Source organism: Chaetodon auriga, chromosome 19 (assembly GCF_051107435.1).
Source record: "Chaetodon auriga isolate fChaAug3 chromosome 19, fChaAug3.hap1, whole genome shotgun sequence".
NCBI classification, from domain to species: domain Eukaryota; kingdom Metazoa; phylum Chordata; class Actinopteri; order Chaetodontiformes; family Chaetodontidae; genus Chaetodon; species Chaetodon auriga.
In genome coordinates this window covers 4,068,058-4,092,721 of record NC_135092.1, presented here as the reverse complement: position 1 = coordinate 4,092,721, position 24,664 = coordinate 4,068,058, and the positions used below count along the sequence as shown (strand labels likewise).

At 41.8% G+C, this 24,664-nt stretch overlaps 1 protein-coding gene across 3 annotated transcripts in view; it reads right to left on the bottom strand.

The window, feature by feature from the left end:
* The window catches only part of wdr7 (WD repeat domain 7), a 102,634-nt gene that overhangs the window by 77,170 nt on the left and 800 nt on the right, over window positions 1–24,664 (bottom strand). For 2 of the 3 annotated variants that reach the window (XM_076758006.1, XM_076758008.1), the window contains exons 2-15: window positions 23,714–23,885; window positions 23,488–23,594; window positions 23,220–23,298; window positions 22,651–22,825; window positions 21,833–21,909; window positions 21,335–21,454; window positions 21,049–21,194; window positions 20,714–20,816; window positions 10,588–10,735; window positions 9,904–10,019; window positions 9,425–9,557; window positions 8,705–8,925; window positions 6,952–7,147; window positions 5,039–5,253 (exon numbers count right to left, since the gene is read on the bottom strand). In XM_076758006.1, the coding sequence (XP_076614121.1) occupies window positions 5,039–5,253; window positions 6,952–7,147; window positions 8,705–8,925; window positions 9,425–9,557; window positions 9,904–10,019; window positions 10,588–10,735; window positions 20,714–20,816; window positions 21,049–21,194; window positions 21,335–21,454; window positions 21,833–21,909; window positions 22,651–22,825; window positions 23,220–23,298; window positions 23,488–23,594; window positions 23,714–23,872 (1,995 nt within the window). In that variant the 5' untranslated portion in view covers window positions 23,873–23,885. The remainder of the gene's footprint in view (window positions 1–5,038; window positions 5,254–6,951; window positions 7,148–8,704; window positions 8,926–9,424; window positions 9,558–9,903; window positions 10,020–10,587; window positions 10,736–20,713; window positions 20,817–21,048; window positions 21,195–21,334; window positions 21,455–21,832; window positions 21,910–22,650; window positions 22,826–23,219; window positions 23,299–23,487; window positions 23,595–23,713; window positions 23,886–24,664) is intronic. The other variant, XM_076758007.1, reaches the window with a different exon arrangement.

Here is a 24,664-nt window from a genome sequence, read left to right as displayed (position 1 = left end):
TCAGTCTGAAGTTTCTGACTGAATCAGTTCTGTGATTCTGATCAGTTTCTCTTCAGAGATTCAGTCTTGTTCTGTCTCTATTCTGTTTTTGAAAAATTGACATTTCAATTCAATTTCTTATCTATGCAGGCACGCACACACACAAAAGTACGCATGCACACACATGCACACACACACTGTATCATATAGCTCCTGGGCAGTAAGTGTAAAGGTCATTGTCCTGCAGGGCCCTTCTGGCAAACACCACTGGACTCCAAAACACACACACACACACACACGCACACGCACACGCACTCGCACACGCACACGCACTCGCACACGCGCACACACACACACACTGAATAGAAACATCAGATGCGCAAACGTGATGATATCTTTCTATGAAAAATTAATCTGCAAACTTCACCTGATTAACAAGAATTGAATATTAATGAGCTGTAGTGGACAGACACACAAGGGAAAGATGGCATGCAAAAGAAGGTAGCAATTAAGATCAAATAAAATATTAAGAATAAATTAAACAAAGACAACTTGAAATAAAAACAAAAGCTCTGACAAATAGAATTTGTGAGTGTTTTTCTCTCTGTTGTTGAGCGTTGTGCCTCCTGCAGAGCGGTCTGACACTATTATCCAAGTTTGGGGGGCTCAGGGCTCAGGTGCAGGGTTGGGTGGACAACTCAACCCGAATTATGTCAGTGATCCGATATTTCACTTTAATTGTGTTTTTACTTTCCTCCTTTTTCAATCTTCCATTGCCATAAATTGCGACAGATAAATGTTCTGTTGATCAACCAATTGTTTCAGCTCTACTTTGACTTTTTCCCTTCGCGTGACAAACACACTCACAGATCAGCAGGTTCAACAAACCTGCCAGAGGACAGAGTCAAAGTCACACATTGACTTGCTCACACACAAACAGAAATCTGCCAACAACAAACATCAGCTGTAAACACACACACACACACACACACACACACACACACACACACACACACACACACACACACACACACACACACACACACACACAGATGAAGGCTCGGGGCTGGCTGGGTGTAATGTTTGGGTTGATAGTCTGACATTTCATGGTCATTATCTGTCATTACACACATCAGGGGAGTACACACTCTCACACACACCGGGGATAGTGGGTGGTTTTGACCCATAATTTGAGTGGATATGAGAGAGAAATGACACAGAGGTGGGAGGCACAAAAGAGAACAACAGCGATGTATTTCTGGTGGAACAGGGAAAAAGATTGCAGCTGTTGTGTGTTGGCCTTTTCAGAAAAGAGCTGTGATTATGGTCAGCTGTAGCAGGAAACAACAGGGAGCGACATACAATAAAACCAACACACAGAGGGGGAAAATGAAAGAACACAGAGGTTATCCACTGGAAGGGAAGAGATGAAAAAGAACAAGTGCAACACAAGAGGAGACAGAACGGTGAGCTGAATGGCTTCCAAGTCAAACTGTAAAAGTCAAACTGTACCAGCAGCTGAACTATACGCTGCTCAGACACTAAATAATTCATAGCGTTTGTTTTCTGTGCTGGGAGGCCCAGGTGGGCGGAGTTTACCCCGTCAGGGCAGATCAGATCATCAGAGTCTGACAAGTGAACCTCGGATCTTCTGCGGGGTCAACACAGACAAGGCCCTCCACATACAGAAGCTGCACTTTCAACAGTAATCTGGATGCTGATTTCATCTAAACCGGCGAAACACAAAGCAAATGCAGAACATTTATTCTGTTATTAATTTGCCTTTTAGAGGGGAGTTAAGGTGAATGAAAGCTAGCCCCAAAGCAGGCCCATCATTCTGTGTAATGACGGCCATCTCCTGCAACTTAGACCTTGGAAATATGAACTCACTCGTTAGAAGGAAATCTTCTTAGCAGCATATTCAGTGGGAAAAACAAAATGAAAATCAGGTGGGTGCAAAGTGAGAACAACTTTTACTTTGACCAAAAAAGGTCTTGTCCATTACACAAACCATGTAAAATCAAACACAGCAGCACGAGTCAATAAAACTGAAGTATTGTACAGCTTCCCACCACCAGCGGCAGCACTGAGCACACTGCTGCTGAGTAAGACTCTAGTCAGTGAGCGAGGAAGACGCCCTGCGTCATCTTTGATATGTGATTTGTATGGACTATAAACAGTCTTTCACATTCCAGAGTAATACAGTTTAAAGGAACACTAAGTAGAAAGATGCTGCAGCTATTGAACACAGTTTTCCATTTCACAAAGGAGATGTAAAGAGGCCATGATACTTTTCGGTGTTCACACCAAACAAAATAACAAAAAAGGAAATGGGCCTGAAGTTAAAGTTTGGCAACCCTGTACGGCCAGCACTTAGCAACACCCAAGTATCACCACTTGTTAAGGCTTTTTGTAGCCAGTTAAGAGTCCTCTGCTTCTTGTTTGGGGGATTTTAGCCCACCAATCCTTTCAGAAGGCTTGCAGCTCTGTAACATTGTTGGGCTGTCTTGCCTGCACTGCTCTTCTGAGGTCTATACACAGATTTTTAAAGATGATCAAGTCCACAGAGCACCACCACTGCACAGTCTGCCGAATCTCCCTGAAGGTCATTTGCAGTCAAATGGGGGCTTTGATTTGCCTTTTGACTCTATGAGCAGTTCCCTCTGACAGTTTATTGTATAAATTGCTGTTTATGCTGGCTGATTTTCTGCTCTTTAATATGTATCATTGTCAACATGGCGGGCAGGGTGACACTTGATACTTGAATTTTGTATGGTGCTCTTTTCCTTTTTTCACTCTAAAACCATACATAACAAAAATAACACACTAATCTTGCTGAAAATGTAAAAGAGAATGTTTCATCTTTAACTTTGACTTTTGGGGTTCAGTCCACCTTCTACTCACTAGATGTAACTACAGACGTTTTCACCAAAGTTGTCCAAACTTAACTTAAGTATATTTCTCCTTTAAACCGCTAAATCTGCTGTCTGGAAAGTAAAGCTCAGAGAAAAGAAACAATACCATTTTGACATTTAAGATAGTTCATCCTTCCCTGGGAGACACCAGTGGACACACACACACACACACACACACACACACACACACACACACACAGTGGCTGTAGTGTTGACCTTTGGTTCGTCTCCAGCAGAGTTTTAATTGGTCTGTGACTTTAGGCAGCAATCTGACCAAGTTGACCACTCTCTCTCTTTCTGTGTGTGTGTGTGTGTGTGTGTATGTGAAAGCTATTGTGTGTGTAGGTTTTCTGATGAAAGACACAAAATGCCAGAGAAAGAGAAAACACAGAATATGAGGAGGAAGACACCTCTGAGCTGTAATGTTTTTTACATTCAAAGCTTCTGTTTAGGTTTTCAAATGACGCTTTAAATACCCGTCATCATATTTCATGATGTCATCACCCTATAAAAAGGAAAATTCTGGAACGAAATCCTCAGTTTGAACATTATCTAAGCTAACATTAGCCAGGCACGCAACATTCACAAAATCACACTTTTTAAATGATGTGCCGAGCTCATAGTATCATGATGGTTCACCAGTTTGACTTTGGATAACTGGCACTGCACTTTCAGGGATCATCATCAGAAATCTTAGAATGCTTCCTAACCGCTTATTTCTTTGACGGCGTTCTACAGTCGTTGTTGGTCTGAAAGTGATGCTGTCTTGATGGAGCGCCAAAATGAAAGCGAAAACAAATATATAACGTGATCTTTTTTTTGTAACAGTATTAATTATAATAGTGTTAGAGCCGAAATACATACATTCTTACTGTAGTTATACAAATGCTTTATGGAGCTGTTGGGCTGCTGCTAAACTGCCCAGTTAAGACAAGTGCATGTCAGCAAGCAGGAGAGCAAACAGTACTTTGACTGCAGTGAAAATGTTGTTTGTGATAAGCTTAATGCCAAAAAATATTAATTGAAGCAGAATATAAAACTATATCTTTGCATCCTTTTTTTGTCTTGTCAAGGTTTGATTAAACTTGGTGTAGTAAGTCACACAAAGAAAATCTTTCTTTTGCATACGCCTCTGTTTTGCATGATTTGATCATTGCATTGCACCACACTGGACTGACGCTGGAAAACTATGATGAAAACTTCTTTGGTCTCTTTCACACCTGTAGTTCAGTTCTTTTGGTGCAGACCAAGAAGAAAACTTGTTCCAATGTGCTTCAGGAAACTCAAATCCTGCTGACAGACAGCAGGTCTATCAACACTTCTTATGAGTTTATCCATCTGGTCTCACAAAGAACACGTGAAGGAATAAATGATTATGAGCATTATTAGTCAGACAGCACCTTATATATCATAAATAATGATGAAACTGGCAGAAACAGGGAACTGCTTGTTGTTTACAGTCCAATTAGCAACCTGAAACGCAATCACGACATTTTAGATCATCTCTATAAACAGATATCTGCCTATGACCATAGATGAATTTTTAAAAATGGAATTGTCGTCATCACAGACTGTTAACCTGCATACAACCAAAGCCTGCTCAAAAGGGATAGGTCAATGCTCATCGGACTACAAAACAGACACCAGAATGCTTCTGATACTGAAATCCTGCCCAGAGAGTCTGCATTCATATGCAGACGTCTGTTTAATAGAGACTAATGTTATCAGGCAAAAGTCCTCACACCAGATTTTCTACTATGCTTTGATGCATATGTGCACCATGGTTCCCAAATAATAATAATGTTCTCCGCTTGTGAGATCACTGTCTTGACAGTTCACCATCAGTAGATGGATTTATTAGTTATTTTTTATTCTTGCTAAAAATCAAATATACTATCTACTATCACACGCACTACATTGTGTTCACACCACAAACACATCAGACTCCAACATGCTGATGTTTGCATTACAGCCTGACAGAGCCTGTGAGCCCAGCAAAATCCTTCATATTCATTTTCTATTGATGAACTACTCCATTAATTGGCTGATCCTCCAGCAGTCGTGAACATTACTGCGAGCTGAAGTCATTCACCAAGCAAAGCTACCCGCCTGCTGTCGAGTAACCGTTAGCCGTTTGTCTGTACCTTGTCAGCGTTGTCTGCAGCCAGCAGGTTGGTGGCGAGCGTCTGCAGTTTGTGCTGGGCCATGTTCTTCAGCGCCGCCAGGCTGCGGCGAGTCATGGCCTGCTTCAGGTTCACGGCTGAGTGGCTCAGAGCATCCACAGTGGCCGGAGCCAGCTCATCACAGGCATTCAGGATCTCCACTGCCGTTATACCCATCACACAGCGGTCCAAGGCTCCTGGAAACACAAACAAAGCCTTGATATAAGCAAACCTGGCCCCCCTGGACAAGGAATCAACAATTTGCTCGACACATTTTCACTTAGGCACAAGAAAAAATCTAAATCCAGACTAAAAAATAAAATCCAGATTAAGGTGGGACAATAAATGATGTTGTCTTTCTTGTGTTGGTTCACGTCTGCTGTTTCTGGCTGTTGTGATTAACACAGCAAGACCAGTTATAGATATGTTAGTGACTACAGTTTGTAAAACTGTCTGTGGCCACTTGCAGCATGAACTCAAAACCAAAAGTCAATTCAAGGTTTTGGTTGAAAGCCTGACAACAGAAGAGTGGAGGCTGTCAAAGCAGTAGATGCTCAGCTATCACATATGGTTAAACAGTTTAAGTGTCTACATACTTTTGGCCATGTAGTGTACATGGGTGAGCAGAGTGTAAGCAGCCTCGTTTTATCTTAGCCTCCCTCTGTCTTTTTCTATCAATCTTTTTCTTCTCGTCCTGGCATTCTCCTATTTCTATCAATTCTCTAATCTCTCTCTCACACCATCTCCCACTCAGTTTGTCTCAATGCCCAATTTCATCATCTATTTTCTCTTGGATAGATTCAGATCATAGATAGAGTCTTCTCCTTCTCCGACGGCAACAACTCTCCGGGTCTGCAGCAAGAGTGAACGCTTTAGAGAGACATCATTAGCTGCAGACAGAGCTGACATCAGTATTGGCTCTGGCACTGAGTGAGAGAAGAACTGGTACAATTGTACCTGTGTGTGTGTGTGTGTGTGTGTGTGTGTGTGTGTGTGTGTGTGTGTGTGTGTGATATGAAGGTACTGTGAGCCATGGCCCTATTACATGTCCAACGCCCGAGTACACACACACCTTCCCTAATTTCACACTTAGCTACCCTGCAATCTCCCAGCACTACAGCTCAGTCAGGCCACCAACACACACACACACACACACACACACACACACACACACACACACACACACACACACACACACACACACACACACACACACACACGCGCGTACGCACGCACGCACACGCAGTCTTTTCCAGTGGCTAGTCACCATTCAAGATGATGTTACCTCTATGCTGTCACACACATACATACATATTTACTGCAGATTGTGTTGTCATAGTAACAAATAAACAGAGGATAGAGGGTGCAGGGGAGAGAGGTGAGAATTAAAGGTATAGTTTAACATACATAACCTTTTTTTTCCCAGATTTATATGAAATAATCAACACCAATCTCATGCTTGTGTGTTATGTACAGAGACGGATTCAGGACAACAAAATCATAGCTTAATGCACTCTGAGCAGGTAATGGGTTCAAGGATGGTTTGATGGTGATCAAACTTTAATTAAGCAACATGATTTCACAGATAGAACCCAGACAGCTTTTAGTGCCTTTAGTTGAGTCCTGAGGTTAAAGCTGCAGGTCTGAAAACAAATTAACCCTTTGAAGTATACAGACAGAGACTGAAGAGCTGGAGGAAAGCGTAGAAATTCTTTTGTTCGGAGCGGTTCAGAAGTTCTTTGCCAAAACCACCTTGCTATTTATTCACTGGAAAAGGTTGAGAATAGGAACAGAATACAATCACAAGTTTCAACTAATGCCAGTGGATCAGCATTTCCACACACGCCCAATGAGGATCTGCAGAAGAGGGTGTGCTGTGCTCACCCAGCTCTCACCTGTGTCCATCTGCCAGACGTAGACAGAACCGTCAGAGCATCCAACCACCAGGTAGTCATCTGCCGGACGCCACTTGATGACCTGGATAGGGAAGAGGTGTCGCGACGCCAGCATGATGCACTTCCTCTCCCTGAGACTGAGCAGGCCGACGGAGTGGTCGCTGGCCACAGAGCAGACGCAGTGCTGCACCCGAGTCTGCAGAGGAAACACAGTGGGGAAACAATGACAATCTTAAGAGGCGTACCTGAGGACATGATGGAAGATCGCTGACAGATGAGTGGAAGACAAGACTGAGATGAATCTCCTTATTGAATCTGAACCCTTCAATATATATCTGTTAGGTTTAGCTGTCAAGACCCTTTAAAGGTCCTTTGTCTGGCACAATGTCTGCCTTCTTGTGTTTAAAGCTGCAGTAGGTAAGATGGAGAAGAGAGCAGACTTAGCCTGAAAATTTGAACACAAGTTCACGTCACTCCCCCTCCTTCTCCGCTGCACCCATGCCTTGCTTCCAAGCCCCTCCTCCCTGCGGCGTCTACGTAGCTACCGTGAAAACCAGTTATGTTAGCTTTACCATCAGAAACAAGCTAACTCTGCCCAGCCGCTACATCACAGTCGCTAACATACCGTACGTGCTGCGGAGCGTTACTGTAACAATCACCATATTAGCGTTATGGTTATTTGTTGTCTTAGTCGTATACGCTCGGTATGTCGGTATGGGCAGTTACTCCTTTGCAGGTGGCTGTTGCTCCGCCATAGCTTTCAGTAGCCTCCTGATGCTGCTCACAGAGCTGTTTCACTTAGCGGCAGCCAGCAGCATGAGTAGAGGGAGGGGGCGGGTCGCCGTGTGTGTGAGTAGTGATTGACAGATGTCAGACACTCCCTCAGACGCTCCTCTCGCTCTGATAGGTTGTTTTGTGTCGGGCGTGGTGAATTCTTGTAAATCACAATAGGAGCAGTGGGTGGGATCAATGCAGCCGTGTTTTTTACATAGATTACATGTTTCATGTACTGCTGTCTGGGCATAGGGACAGTTTTAGCAAATATGACAAAAAAATTACTTTTATACAAGTCACCTACTGCAGCTTTAAGGGTTTCATCAACTAGTTAATTAAATGGCCACTAAAATCACTAGTCAGCACTGTAGGCAGCAGCTGACGACCGTATTTCCTTTAACAACATCAGTTCTAACCTGAAACCCGGGTTTCCTCAGATTTTCTGTATGAATCTGAAAACTTTGAAGTGAGCAGATACAAAACATCCACTGTCTTAATGACAGCATGTGTGTGACAGGTCATTATAGTTCAGCTCTAAAAACACGACGGCATCTGACATCTGATCTCCATGGCAACAACACAGTTCTGACCATTTGATCTTAATGTCAGTTAAACAATACAATGTGTTCATTTGGTTTAATGGGCAACTGTGTGTGTGTGTGTGTGTGTGTGTGTGTGTGTGTGTGTCTGTGCATTCAACTTCAGCCCACAACAACACAATGTCATTAAAGTTACTTCCATAGTTACAACAATGAAATCACCCCTGTAGCATTTAAATCTAATGTCAGCAACATAAAACACTACTTTTCCTGATATTCATCACACACAGACGCAACAAAACACAAATAGACAAAAAAAATGAGCCAAAGACAAACAAACTACACAAGCCTGAGAAAAGAATGAAGTCTGGCGAGCTGCTTGTGACAAGAAGAAAGCTGAAAAAGAAAAGGCACATAAAGCGATATGTCAGGGGTCTTACGCTGCAGTTCTCAGGCGGGACGATGAGCTGGGTGATCTCTCCTCCATGGACACAGAAAATGTGCTTCATCTCTCCAGTGAAAATGTCCCAGACGATGACAGAGAAGTCCACTCCCCCGGACACCAGCGAGCGCTGGTCATAGCGAGGGGAGATCTGGTATGGATACAGGACGCACGTCACCTTGTTCCGGTGACCTCGCAGGGTGCGATGGGGCGGCCAGCCTGTAGGACAGACAGACACACTCAGAATGGACAAAGACGTAAGATACTGGGGATGGAAGACATACATCTGGAGTCAGCAGCAGGTTAAATCCACTTGATTAAATAGAAGCTTCTATGGCAAATTCTAATAAAATTCTAAAATACAGTAATAGTGCCTGTGTGTTTTGTGCTTGTGGCCTCTACTTCTCCTTATCAAGATCCTGTATATGTTTTTGTTTTTGAAAATACTCAACATTACTGCTCCATTTCCATTCCTCCATGGTATTCATGGCCTCTGCCAAGTCACACTACAGTCCAGCAAACCCACAGAGCAGCCAGTCCACACTAAAGTCTCATGTTTTACCTGTGAGGGTGCTTTCATATCTTATCTATTTGGTTCAGTTGGTTAGGACTGGTATGAAAGCTATCAGCTGAATTCTGATGTGGACCACACAGCAGACCAAAAACCCCTGAAAACATAGGTCTTGGGTTCCCATTGGACTCTGGTGCCCTCCCTTACCTCTCCTGAGCATGTGCTCCCCCTGCAGCAGCTGGACAATGGCAGTCTGAGTGGCAGGAACCAGGATGATGCTGCCGTCCTCCCTCCCGCACACCAGGCGACCCTGAGAGGGGATGTACACGCTGGCTGTCACCTGAAGGAAAAAAAAACACACAGGTAAAAAACTACACAGGTAGTTATCCAATTAGCTGAACTGTGAACTGATTCAGAATCACAGCTTGAATTAAAGAGAAAATGAGAAGAAGCTTAAAATGAAAAAGGAACACAAACATATTTTCCATCTGCATGACTGTGTGTACTTCAATATTAAACTAAACAAAGGTAGATTTATGCAGAACAGTAGAGCCTGAAGTCAACTACATAAGAACACCTTAACAAACTTCCAGAACATTTAGAAATGCGTTTTGAGGATGCATTATTCTAACACTTCATTTGATCACAGACTAAAAACACAAGCATTACACGGTCTGTGTACACACCTTGATGGGTTCTTCTTTTCCAGGTAGGACACTGAGCTGGTCAATGATCCCTGCAGACACGGGGGTCAACTTATCAAACGCCTCCTGGAGACTGATGGTGGATGACACCTGCAGCTCTGCACAGAGACAGACACAGTCAAAAACACAGAGAAGCAAAAATTGGTTGGTTGTTGGATAAATCCTATTAATTGAAAACATAAACGTAAACATCCTTTTTCATTTAATTCCAATAAAAAAAAAAAAAAAATTAAGCTAAGTGAAACTTTGTTTATTAACACAAAAGGCAAGTAAAAAAATGCTTTGGTCTTCTTCTTAACTTTCATTTTAATACCGTTAAATTCATATTCGCAAATTCATGAGCACTATAAAAAAAAAATCAACAATATTGACTACATCAGTCAACAGTGCCATGACACATTAAGGCCACTAGATGTCACTAGACACCTCAATTTTCACCACCGCAGACATTAACTTATTACTCTATTACTCTCATTGGTAATGAGTCAGTGCTGAAAAGATTTGTGGACCATTTATGAACTATGAGAAGCACATTGACAACTACTGCAGTGCACTGAGGCCTTTGTGAGGTAAGATCAGTGTAACCTCACTGTACAAACACCAGTGGACTGTGTGTTTTTGTAGTTCATCAGGACCAAAGTGTCATGTCAGTCACACCATCCCTACCTGCAGTGGTGGACGGCGGATGCACAGGTGAGGCGTCTGGGATGCTCCACAGGGATAGTCTGCCCGCTGAGTCTCCCTGGATCAGCAGCTTATGGAAGGGCTCCCGTCGGCCAAAGAAGAACCGAGTCACAGGAGGACAGATCAGGAGCTGGAGGGTGGTGGAGGGGAAAAAAAAGATGTTAAAGTCTGAAAACCTGAATTTCAGCCCAAACTTCATCAATCAGTACTCACAATCCTAACAATTTGAGTATTTTTCTGTCTGAGGGCCATGTGAAGCTGAAATGGTTGATTTTGTTCTCTGGTTGCCTTCATTCAAACAGCAACAACACACAGCAAACAGCATGAAAACAGAACCACACATCTCTGATTCACCTGGACATCTGACTCATCTAAGGGCTGAGAAACATGTAAAGATCATTCAATATTAAACACTGACTGACTCAAACATGCTGTTTGGGTTTTGACTTGGGCTTTCATTCAGGTAAGGGCTAATAGAAACAGTGGTACATGAAGTGTAGCAGTGAAATAAAACCGAATGTAGCCACTGAGGAAGTCCAGTGATCATAGCCAAACGGCTGTTTCACTCATCAAAATGTGCAAGTGTAGCACAAAGGACGGACTGGTGGGGATAAAACTACTGTTACAGATAGGATGAAGGTCATGTGACTGACCATGTCTGACTAATATTTCAACTTTTTTCACCCTCTGAACCCTCAGCTGTTTTTGCTCAGTTTATTTACAGTCACTGTTTGTCTTAGCTAGGCATGCTACATGTTAGCACTTTCAGAGTAAGTCGGGCTAAACAGAAATGCCATCAATTGGTATGTGGTACTATGTATGTATTAGGTCACAAGAGTCTACAGCTGTGCTAGCAGCTCTGGTAGTCTGCGCTTTGCCACAGCAGTGCTTTGTGCTAAATGCTAATGTCAGCATGCTAACATGCTCTCAGTGGCAATGCTGACATGCTGATGGTCAGCGGATGTAATGCTAGCCACAATCACCCTCTTAGTTTATGCTAACACTATTGTCAATAGTTTTGCACATGCTTGCTCATAAACCAAAGTATTGGACATCAAGTTTAACCTGATGATGGTTCCAGAGGAAGAGTCTAGGGATTACCAAAGATATTACATTTCCTCCTGAGGGAAACCTGTTGAGATGTTTCAGTCTGAAGGACCAACCACCCAAGAGAGCAACACTGCCATCTCTATTATGGGTAACATAAAAAAGAGCTACCCATTTGAAACGACTGCGATTTTTGAACAAGGCTGCAGAATCTCTGAGAAAGATGCCAGATGTTCCAGGTTCACTTTGCTTTTTTACAATAACCATGTTGATTGGCCTTAGTTCTGTCAAAAAAAAAAAAAAAACTTCAAAAAGATTTTCATTTAGTTGCCATCATGCTTTGGGGAATGTAAACATTATGACGTATAACGTTAGCAGCGGGCAACACCTGGAGCGTATTTTTAGCTTATGTGAAAGCAGACTGGCTAAAAACAATGTCTTTAGCTTGTGGTGAATCTGCAAGATTAAAAATGACATTGCAGGTGCAAGTGGCAGTTCCTGTTTGCTCTGGATTACTGCTGATACTGAAGAAAACTTCTCATGATTATTAGACAAGATCTGGTTATGAGGAGTGTCTTTCTGATTCCTGGCCAGACTTATCAAGGTTCATCCTCAACGAATGTCAGATAAACTACTAGGACTAAAAATAATGAGCTCCACTTCATATTCCATTTGTATAAATGAAAATCTCTGTAAATTCTGGCTTTACTGAGTTGTGTGATTTTTGATTATCAGCTTATTTTTCTTTTTCTTTTTGTACCATATACAGCCAGTCACATGACCAACATCACATTTGTCCCTCCAGTGTGAGAAGGAGTGGATCAGGAGTCTTTCACAGTGGCTACCAATGTCCATTAACAGGTGAGCTTTCCTTTGCTTGGTTCAGCAGCACTGTGAGGTGTAATGTCTGCCCACTGAAGGAAATCATGGACAAAATCAAGAGCCATAGACAGTTGGGTCAAATCTATCACTCTGGATAAATGAGAGTCTGACGGGTTTAAACATGAGGTAGGAAACTCACCAGAGCTCCAATGTGAAAGTAGGACCACGTGAAAAAAGGTCAGTTTTGTTAAGCTAAAACATGGGATGATTTTTGTGTCAGCCATGATAAAATGTGAGGACAACTTCACGTGTCACTCTAAGTGCTTTACAAGCCAGCTAGGCTCACAAAGTGGGGGCCGGTGTCTGCTGCAGCTGTGTCCTGGTGCTCCTCTGAGCCCAGTCAAGAGTCTGATGAAAATAACTACTGGAATGATAACATATCATTTCTATTTTGTTCACATTTTAAACTGCAACATGATCAGTCCAGAGGTTCCTGAGGAGAAATGGTGGAGATGGGAGGAGGGCAGCATAGCTTTTTTTTCCCCCACAAAAAGGGACAATCCACCCCAAAACAGAACTCAGTTTTGTTTCCAAGCTGTACATTTTGGTTACTACAGTCTCCAACTGTGGTTACTCAAAAAACAGAAAATTGAAATGTGTCTATACTTTATAGATCGTAAGTAAAAAGTAATGTGATGGTACATGTGAGGACAAAGGGTACAAAGGAATTTCTTTGGATTTTTAAAGTTCCCATCCTAGCACACAGAGGCCAGATGTGATCATCCTTACAAATAAAGATAACGGTGCAAACTTTCTGACTCTGCTTGAAGGCATTCATGGTGTTGCACTTGACTGCCCATGAAAGTAATGGAAGTAGTTGGGGGGGAAAAACGGCAAATTTGTAAAACAGAGTGGAACAACCTACCCACAGTTTAGAAAGTTCAGGATACAGGAAGTCCCAGGTTGCAGGTTAATTCCTGCAGTGGAAAAGTGCTAAAAGGGTGTTTGACCAAAAATGGGCCACTTAGCTGAAAAATGCTCAACACTTAATGTCAATTAATCAACTTAGCAGTTCTGCTTCAGGGTGGATTTTCCTCTTCAGTTCTCTGGCTGAGCTGGATTAAGGCAGTCCGTTAGTTTGTCGTATCATGCTGTGGTAGGGACTGATAACCTGTCGTGGACACCCTGACAGCTCCATGGCCTCACACCTGTCCAGGTTATGACACATACAGTAGGTACTGCTGCTAAAGTCAAAGGGCTGAGGACAAATACCCTGATTTGGAGCGTTACTGTTTTATTGTTATATGTTAACAAATCTAGCCTCTACACTTGTACAATGCTAATTTTGGTTTGGTTCTTCTATCCGAACACGTAAAAGATAAAAGCCAATTCCCTAAGAATTCAGTGAAGTGTCTTCAACTGGATCTTTGACAAATGGTTCAGTATGAATAAGGTCTTTTCAAGGAGCTGCTGGCAGGTGAAGGGCTGTAATGATCCATCGCAGTGAGAATGATGGACAGGATGAAACCGAGTGAACCTGTGGGTGTGTAAGAAGGATCGGTTGCCGTCACCACAGCAACCAAAGCATCAGAGAGAGGGTATGCAAAGTGCCACCAATTTTTTTTTTTCAAACACACACACACACACACACACACACACACACATATATCATCTCAATATAAGATGTGAATAAATAAATAAATCCAGCATCAGTGAGTGTTATGTTTTGAACAAACAGCACGAGGGAAGCAGAGAAAAACAGAGAGAACGTCAACCCACGGTGACTTGCAAGATTTTTTTGTGTTTGTTTTGACTGCCTCTGTGATCTGAACCGTTCATCTGGATTAGTTTTGGCGAAAAATTCGGAACTCTAAAACTACAAGGAATATTTCCATCATGGTTGTAAATTGAGGATAATGTACATTTCCACAGCAAGTAACCAATCACTTCTACATTGCTGTTTTTTAATCTCAGATCTTCTGGGAATTGTAGCTAGCCTCAGCTTTTCAGCATTACATCGTGTACACCACCATCAAGTATATACTTAAGACCCTTTTGTTTTATGGTGTGTCACTTGGAAACATCAGATGGAGACAGACCCCTCACCTGAGTTTAAGCATTAGCATTAGCTTACATTAGCTAGCTATTTTAAAATCTGCTACTGGGAGTGATCATTTTAGTTGACAAAATCCATCATCAGCTTGAACTGAGAAGCCCTGCCACAGTGAGGAATCGAAGGACAACAAAACTTACTGTGAGTTTCACTTGGTAAATCTGCCACGTTTATCACTGTAAACTCCATATGTGCAGTGCAAGGATGGAAAGGTGTATCAACATTAACTAAGGAGAGCGGGGCTTAGCGAAGGGTCGATCAGAAACAGAATCTTTGTCAGAGAAAATGAATTCAGTGCAGCAGACTTGTGAGTACGAAATGACGGTTGTACTGATGGAATTTGTCTGTGGAAATGTACATTACTCTAAATGTATCAAGATAACAAATAAACTTGGAGGAAGTGCTTAGTTTCAATCAACGTTCAATAGCAATCACCATCATCTGCAAATCAAAATTAGAGCAGATCATAAATCAGGGATGCCATTTACTAAAATATGTTAAAGAATGATGGTCTGTCTATTATAAAGGCCTGCCTCTCTTTGCAGTTGAGGTGAAATAACTTAACCATCTGAGAAGTTTCCAAGAGTTAAATATACATTACTTTAAACCAGTGCTCAACAAGAAACACTTGTCTGAACTGGGAATGAAAACTAGGTGCTAGACAACTATAGATAGTTCTGACCACTACAGGAAAACCTCACCATTCACAAAGGGATGAAACAAACACAAAAAACATTTTGCTATCAGTTGTTGAACAAGGTCTGATGACCGAACACAGAAACACCATTTCCTCATGTCCTATCTGTATCTGATACCGCATTTAAACATAAATATCATAATATGCAAAAGCTGCATCCCTGATACTGAGCTTTTATTATTTCAATACGGATAATCTGAATTCTACAGTTCGTATCTCTTCCTTATCTGAATCTTGTCACAACAAGACCATCTCTACATTTCAACTCTCTCATGTCCCTGATATATCCATCATTAGCAATTATTCCTTGTGGTTCAAGCTAACAGACAAATGTATAATCTTTGTAGTGCAGAGTGACTAGAAAAGATAAGCAACCAAATGTAATTAAAGTAATGTAATCCCTGTCACTTCCTGCTGTGTGCCTTTGGTATGTTGTAAACTCAGGGACTCAGCAGGTCATTATTTTGTTAAAAAGCAGCTTGGGGACTTTGCATGCATCTTCATCAGTATGAAGACAGATGAGGGGGGTGATGGTGCTTTTTGAAGAGGAGTTTTGTTTTAGTGGGAAGAGAGCATGAAATCAGGTGAACCAGAATGAGTTCAGTCTCTCAGTCAGGCAGGAGGGAAACCAAAGAGAGAAGCAAACAACACAGACAGTTCATTTTCAATGTCATCAACTCAGCAGCTCACAGTTCTGTTCCAACAAATAAGTCTAAAGGCTACGGTGTAAATTCATAAAAAAAAACTGTATACATGTAACACCTCTTACATGGTGTTATTTGTAAGTGCTTATAGTTGTTGTTGTTTTCTTGTCTTTTTTTGGAGACATTACTATTTCTAATTTTTCTACTACTTATGGTGTTCTCCAGGGAACTATTCTTGACCCATTGCTGTTTTCAATATACTTGATATACATGGTTAGTCAGTCAGTATCAGGGATTCCCTCAGCATTTTACAGAGTCCCCTCCTCACCTTAAATAAATAGCACCTCTGCTGACTTCACAAGAAATTAAAATACATAAAATATATGAAATATAAAATCATTGACTTTAAAAGATGAGTTAGAGAAAATGAGCTGTAAAGTAATCAAGCTCGACAATCTCTCCTACAGAACCTGCTCCTGAACTGTCTGAAACACCCCAAAGATGGACCAGTATAGACTGTCGGTTTACTTTGTTAGTTAGCCCGTTTAACTTGGCACTAGCATGCTGCACGAGTAATGTGGCTACTCCCACAGACTGGGAGCAATATTGTTATAATTCTGTAATATTGAGGGACAGTCAAAATAAACTGTGTAACTGTTAAGCCTCATTTGAAGCCAACTAAATAACGGGAGACATAAGTTGGAGGGTTGAAGTTCAAGTTGAAGTTTAGTTTAAAGTTCTCACTGACCAGCTAATGATAACTGATGATATCATGCCATTATCATTTGTATTATTGGTTTGAGTGTAAAGATGGACCAGATGTGAAATCTGGCAACTTCTCACTACTTAGCTCTTACTAACTGGCAAGTGCCATTCACACTTTCAAATGCCATTTTTGTGCTTATGCAGATTTTTTTTCTTAGTAGATCACACATTTTCAGTAATAAATGGCAGGAGGTCATATCAGGTCTTTGTAAGCCAATCTGACTTACAAATCAAGGATTTAACATGTCAAATGTAAGCCCTACAGACATTACCTAATCAGTCTGGAATAGCATTGGTAGTTGAGCAAACCCAATGAGACCCACGAGCTGCTGTTTCATTCGGAATTCCAAGGTTCATTTTGTTTCTGAACACAGTGCAGGGTGAATATGAGCCACTGAGTGGATGTCTCTGTTTCCACTGCTGTTCTCACAGTTTGCTCCTCTCATCTTCGGTCATTACTTTCTGGCTGAGCTGCAAAGTTACAATTCATACAAAGACAAGTTGACCATAACCCTTTCTTGAAACACATATTACCTAAAATTTAGTCTCTTCATCTCAAAAGTCCATTTAATACCTCACACTGATCTTAACTCCCACCCACCCAACTGCATCTGACACCAACCTCACTTAAAAGGACCACACCACTGCTTTTTCACATATTTGACCTTAACATTTTCATTGGTATTAGCTGATTTCTGTGAAAACCAGAGCTTGAATCTTGCTGCAGATTGATAGTCCACCACAGTCAACATTTAGTAATCTTATATTAGACTATTAAAATGACTAATAAAAGTGATAAGATGATCACTTAACTGGCAGAAACCTTTCCACCAACAATTCTGATAATCAATCATTAAGTCATTAATGATTTACTGTTTATCCATGTTTTATATCACTTTAAACTGAAAATCTTTGCATTTTAGATGGACAAAACATTTAACAAATCAATCAAAATGAATAAAATTGACATTCAGTCATAATATACTGTATATAATTGTTATCATACAGGAATGTGTTTGCAGAGGCAAAGTCTGTTAAGAAAAACGGTGCACTCAAGAATGCTCTGACATCTGAGAGCTGATAAGTGGCTGCTGACAGCAACAATTTATAATACAAGAAACAACAACCAAGCAAATGATCCTTAATACATCTGTGTTTGTTCATTGGTTGTCTGCTGAGCTTAAATTTACATATTAAAATACTGTGAACAATTTGTGGTCAGTGGTCTAAAACATACTCACTGGTATGGCCCTTTAAAACTGAATTAGCTTTACTTTCATTTGCTGGTGCAGAATGTCAAACTTAAACCATTTTGCATACCCACATGTAAACATTTGTGCCGAGTGTGTTTAAAACGTGCAAAATGGCAAAGTATGAAACCAGTGACTCTTGTTTTTAAAGATTATCTTTCAACTAAAAGCTATTAAAATGGCACTGCTATAAATGCTTGAATTATGTCCATTTTAGCTTTTGCAGCTCAGCCAAGAAGGTGAACCTTCTTCTTCCTGCCTTTGGCTTTCAGTGTGCATTTTCTGGGGCTTACTGGCGCCTCTATAGGCCGGTGGTGGTAAAGCAGCTCTGGGGTGTAGAGCTCCAAGTCGCACTCGCTGGCAGGGAGGCACATCACCTCCACAACCACCTCCTCCTCCTCACCTCCTTCTCCTTCCCTCTGGGAGGAGTGAGGAGGTCAAAGGAAGGAGAGGGCAGCATCAGAGGACAGAACAACAAAAGTAACAGAATGCACAGACAACAAATACTCACAAGACAAGAAATTATAAATACACATCTAACAACAACATACTAAAGGTCCAAAATGAAATCAGAACTAAATAGACACACAAAACACCAAGAGTCAGGCTCAAACACGTGGATTAAGCCTGACCATTCACTATGTCATTTAAGACTAAAAGGTACTGATGATTTAGCTGAGTAAGTAATAATAAAAATATTAAAAATGAGTACATTTCATTCTTCTTCTTAGTTTTATTCTCAAACAGAAGTTGATATTCAAATAATGGCAGAGTCTCAAATAATAGCCAACACAATCAAATGAAGGCTGGTCACTATGAATCCGCTCTTCTTTAACGGCCCACATGGTAAATTCAGTATAAAGTACATTTCCTCAGCACTTACTGCAACATGTCATACTCACCATTTCCTCTGACGTAATTGGCAAATGAGAATTTGTGTTCCAAAAGCATCTACGTTCTTCTTTCAGTAGCTTTTAATTTACCATAAATGAAACTTAGCATGTCGTGCAGGTGTTTAAAATGAATAGGCTGAAATGACCAAATAAACAGCTCACACACTGCAGGGCTCCAATGTCCACTCTTTATTGGCCCGAGGTGACATTTTAAGCATGAACGCTCTTTATCAGGCTTAAGCGAAGGTGCACAACGCCACCTTGATATGTGTATGATAGCAGTCCAATCTGAGAAGCCATCAGCTATCATCTGACAGTGATTTAGCCTCTGGGGTGAACGGCCAGTGTTTAAGGGCTTCTGGTGTAGCCAGCAGATGTCCAGATGACAACAACGTGACAGTTCGGCTTATCTCTACAAACAGATATCTGTATGTGAATACAGATGCATTGTTTAAAGATCTGTTTATCGAGATGAGGCACAGTCACATGATACACCACCAGCAGTGGACACTGAGAGCCCTGCAGTGTCCGACCTGTTTGTTTATTTCTATATCTGCTCGCTTTCGCTCAGCACCTGTCCTCTTTGGTTTGGATGTGCGTGCGTCTTGCTATTTGTTAAAATCAAAAGCCTGTCAGGAATGGGAGGGATCACGTCCTCTGAGCTGCTGGAAGCCTTTCAATGTGAAACATTTGTGTGGTGTTGAGTTCTGTGACAGAATAACCAAGTACCACCAAGAACCACCAGTAGAACAAACTGAGAAACTGAAGAGGAACGCTGAGCTGCAGAGTGGTGAGTACGACATGACTGTTGTTGTACTGATGGAATTAATCCAGTGGAAATATGCATCATACCAAATTTATCATCTGAGCATGGAGGGAGGATTTTTGAAAACGCATTCTGAAGGTTGTGACTAAAACACCCCAACTAATCTTAACTATCCTATTTCCTTTCTTCTGCCATGTGGTGTCTCCAGCTCAGTGATATCTTCACTTCTGTTACTTGATGGGGAGCTGTATTTAAACTACACTCTACACCTTCCATAGAAGTACAACAATATTAAGCTCACTATTCTTCCATTCTCATCCACAAAAAATGACAAGGTCTAATCAATGTGCCTGATGTGAGCCCTGATGATCCTAAATCAAATGAAACACCACCAATATGAAAAAACTCCGGTAAGACTGCCAACACAACACACAACCACAGGACAATGACACACAGCTGCCTGCACAGATGAAAAACACATTCATGTCCCACATCTACTGCTTACTGTAGTGCAGCGATTTACAGGATCACAGTAGCTAAAATCATGTTATCTGAATTATTTAAGGCACGTTTGAACAACAGGGCCCTGATCAAGCATCGTTATATCTCTGAAACTGTACCTCAAACAGCTAAATAATGAGCATCTGTCTATCTTTGGAGAGAAGATTGGGTTAAAACACACTGAGGTGAAGTCCAGAGTAAGTAGTTAAAACACCAAAATATCTTTGACAAGAAATGTCCAAAAAATGGCAGCTGTTTAACATCAGCAGCACTTTTTCTGATGTGCAGCAGGAGCTTACAGTCAACACCTTTCTGACCTGCCCCATGCATTCCAGGTCTATAAACAATCTGAAATATTTTTAATATGATCTGTCATGCACAAAAATGACAAAAGCTTCTTCTTCCTCTGGCTGCTCCCAGGCCAAGCCCTTTCTGATCCATATTCATGTAGCTCCTTTTTTATAAAACTTGAACCATCCGTCAAATGTGGTGGAAAATTAAATGAAATGCTTGAAAACTTTAGCAAGTTAAGTTTCAGCTCCAACCTCTCAGCTGAGTTTTAAATTACGATAAACTGATAACTGGACGGAGGGAAGGACGGTGGACTGACCTCTTTATCTGAGTGGCCTGCAAAACTGTAGATGAGCGGAGGGATGGAGCCTTCTTTGGTTTTCCCAACATCGCTGCGGAAATGTTCACTAGCAGGCAGACAGCTGAGGAACACACACACACAGACACACACAGTCTGAGTTCACAGCATTGGTGTAGCACATTTTAAACACGGTCACAAAGACTCATGGAAGCCTTAGAACGTCTCTGCTTGCACAGCTCCCATGACTTCAGCTGAACATGCCAGTGAGTCTGTACTCTTCTTCTGTGGTCTTCACACCATCACCACCATGATAGTGAGCAGTGACGCGACAGCTGGAGGAGCAGCGGGTTTACCTGGCGGGCAGCTTGTAGATGTAACTGCAGCCGTCTTCCGTCCAGATGATGACTTTGTCTGCGGCGATGAACTCTCCTCCGGTCCAGGCCTGGTCGCTGTCACTGGCCACTGAGCAGAGCAGCGAGTAGTCACCTGCGTCAAACACCTGAAACACATTTGAGAAAGAGAAACGGAAACACATATTTATTAATGTAGCTGTCAGGTCGGGCTGGGTCAGAACAGGGCTAAAATTTCCGGTCCATGCAGAACTCTACTCCAGTGCTTCATGGTAATGCGGGATCTTACCCTCCAATACTTGGAGCAGACGACCAGCAGGCTGCTCTGAGTGAAGGTGCAGAAAGAGATACTCTGACAGCCCTGACAGTAGATGGGTTTGGACTCTTCTTCAAACACAGGGTCCAGGTCCTGAACAAACACACACACACACACACACACACACACACACACACACAGACACACACACACACACACACACACACACACACACACGTCAGAGCCTGAGCTGATATGCATATCAATGTTTGAGACTGAAAAGAAAACATGACGTGGCTGCTGACATTTATTTTATTTCTTGATATTTAAATTTAATCTGAGGCATTGTTATCATTACAGTATGAACAGTTTATATGTACTTTTACACAATTCTGAAGTAAATATCAAAATGTTCCATAACAGCAAAACTGTAAAGGCCTGTGTTCACTTTGATCTGTCCGGCCGTTACACAGGTCTAACAGATGACCGAGAGCTGTTTTAATACAGATAAACATGTGTACGCCGGTGTACCTGCATCTTGCTGACCTCAGCTGTGATGATCCAGACCTTCAAAATCCCTGTCACTGAAACTGCCACCACTGTGTCCTCTATATAGAGACAGACAGACAGAGAGACAGAGAGACAGAGAGAAGAACACCGAGTCAAAGTTAGTGCCTCATGGTTCATCACACACACTACTGCTCGTTAACAGTTTACATGAGGGCATATTGACATACCATACATTTCACATGCGAACATGTGTACTAGCATTAATCTAAAAGTAGAGTTAGAAGTGGAAAGCGTTGGTGACACTAACTCACTACTGAAGGATGATACGTTATCACTTCAATACATCAAAGAGTTCATTGAATGAATAAATACGATCCCTGAAATCCTCATTTAAACTATTTGGGAGGCTCTGAAGGCAACTTGCAGGAGGTGGATCATAAAGCTCCTACTGTAACGAGAATGGAGATAAGCTACGTAGGAAAGATGAAAGACCTGGAGATAAAACTAATTGAGTGGCCTAAACAATTTGGCAAACTTGGAAAAGTAGGGATGGCTCTACACCTGCGATGTAGCTAAAGGAAATGTAACCCTGCCATGCTTTGGCCAAATTAACCTGTGTGGTCAGAGGGAAACCAAACAAACCAGACCTATAAAAATGTACCATACCTCTTATTAATACATATCTTTATTTATTATACTTGTTGTTTCCTCTTTTTCTTTTTCTCTGAATGTTCGACGTTGAGGTCGGGGTGGGGTGACGGAGATTTTTATGAAATAAATAAAGCAAATCTCATCCGCATAATCTCCTCTTCTTTTCCAGCTCCACCGGTGTCTCTCACCTTGTGTTCGGTGGGATCGGATGATGCTCATGGAGCTGATCCAGTCAGGAGAGATCTTGGACACCAGCGAGTACAGCACCTCCAGGCTGGTCGCGTCCACCACAAGGATTTCTGGGTAATGGCCGTTACAAAGTAGACGTCCCTCCCTCTGAGTGCCGATGGTGAACTGATAGAACTGGTGAACCACAGAGGAACAGGAGAAACATGAGAGACAGAGAGGGAGTGACCACAATCAAATGACAACAATCTGATCTGAATAAAACACTTTTTAGCCCTTCAACAGCTCAAAGGGCAAAACCCTCCATTCCTGATGTGATTTTAATTTGAAAAATCTGCAGGATGTGAATGAAAAGCTACTTGCTTCAAAAAGACAAAGTGTGGGCAGCAGAGTGGGGAGTATGACATGACTTGTACTGGTGGAAAAGCAATAGTATCACTGTCATTGTACTCGGCTCAGTGGTTTTTACCCATCCTCTATGGCCTGTACTGGTTTGTGTTTATGTCAGAGGAAGCCCCTATTTGAGTACCAGCTTGTATTTGACAATTCAGGGGACGCCTGTGTGTCTTACCTGTATGCCGGTGTGGGCACAGGCCAGCTTGGTGAACTCAATACAGCGTCCATCATTCACATCCCATAAACACATCTCTCTGGAAACGTGAGCAAACTTTCGTTAGGCAAAAATGAGTGGGGAGTGATCTGTAGTTAAACTTACATCCTGGGGTATTTTGAAGTTGTACATCATTTTTTTAAGATGCTGAGGTTAAAAATCTATCTTCAGTCATTCTGTTCAAGCAGTCACCTTCTGATAGATGTGTGTGTGATACAAATGTACTCACCCACTCTCTGATGCACTGACAATGTACTGCTTGTCGTTGCATGCACTGGCTTTGGACAGACAGGTGATGGAGGCTGTGTGACCAAACAACATGGCCCTGGGACAAATCTAAACAGAAATGAAAAGCAAACACAAACAGGAAGTTAAAATATGACAGTTAGAAGGAGAGTCAATGAGAGGTAAGTTACAAAGGCTCACACAACCACCACCTTCAACCTCATCAGTACCTCCAGCTCCGGTGTCATGTCCCAGAGGCAGATCTGTCCGTCATGGCAGCCGGTGATGATGGTGCTGAAGTCGTCCATCACCAGCAGACTGCTGATGCAGTGGGTGGGAGCCGTGCGGCTCCACAGCACGATGGGCAGAACCAAGCTGTTCCCCGACATTATGCTGATTTGTCTGAAGGGAAAGAGCAACAGTTAGAGAGACAGAGGGACAAAATGAGACACACAGAGATCACAGTGAAAATGATGAGGCACTCAGAGAAGCAGCACAAACACCCGATGAGAATGTCTTCATCGCTTTGATGCCATAAAGCAGACCTGTTCACGGACCACACTGTGGAGACCGATGTGTCTAAACACTTGGGTTCAGACTACACCACCTGTTCTGATTTACAAGCTATTTCAATAGTTTAGAAAAAAATATATGGTCTTGCGGCAGCCTACCTGCAGTGTCTGTCATGTTTGAAATGTATCAAGGAGGCCTCTCATGTCCTCTGATACAAGTCTTTTAGTCTTCTCAAAGAGGAAAAAAAAAAAAAAAAAAAAAAAACACCTGATGTGAGGCATTTTTGAGTTTAAGGATCTGAGCCATTGCAGCAGCTTTGTCTAACACTCAGAGGAGCTGGAAATGCTACATGCTACCCACCTCTTTAGGCTAGCTTTGGCTTGAAATGTTTTTATTTTTATTATTTATGTTCATTCATTTCAGAAATGAATGCTTACAGCGCAAAAATGTATATGACAGGTCCAATACAAAGGGAGCATGATATATTAACTGATTGATTGATTGATCGGGTGATTGATACACAAACGGTTGCTCAATGTTCATACAGGATCATGGGGCATTTCTAAAACTTGCAAATTAATATTTGATATATTATATATGTTGTTAGATTTTTTTCACTAAGATTAGTAGTTTATAGCCATGACGTGCTAAAGGTGCTAAACACAGAC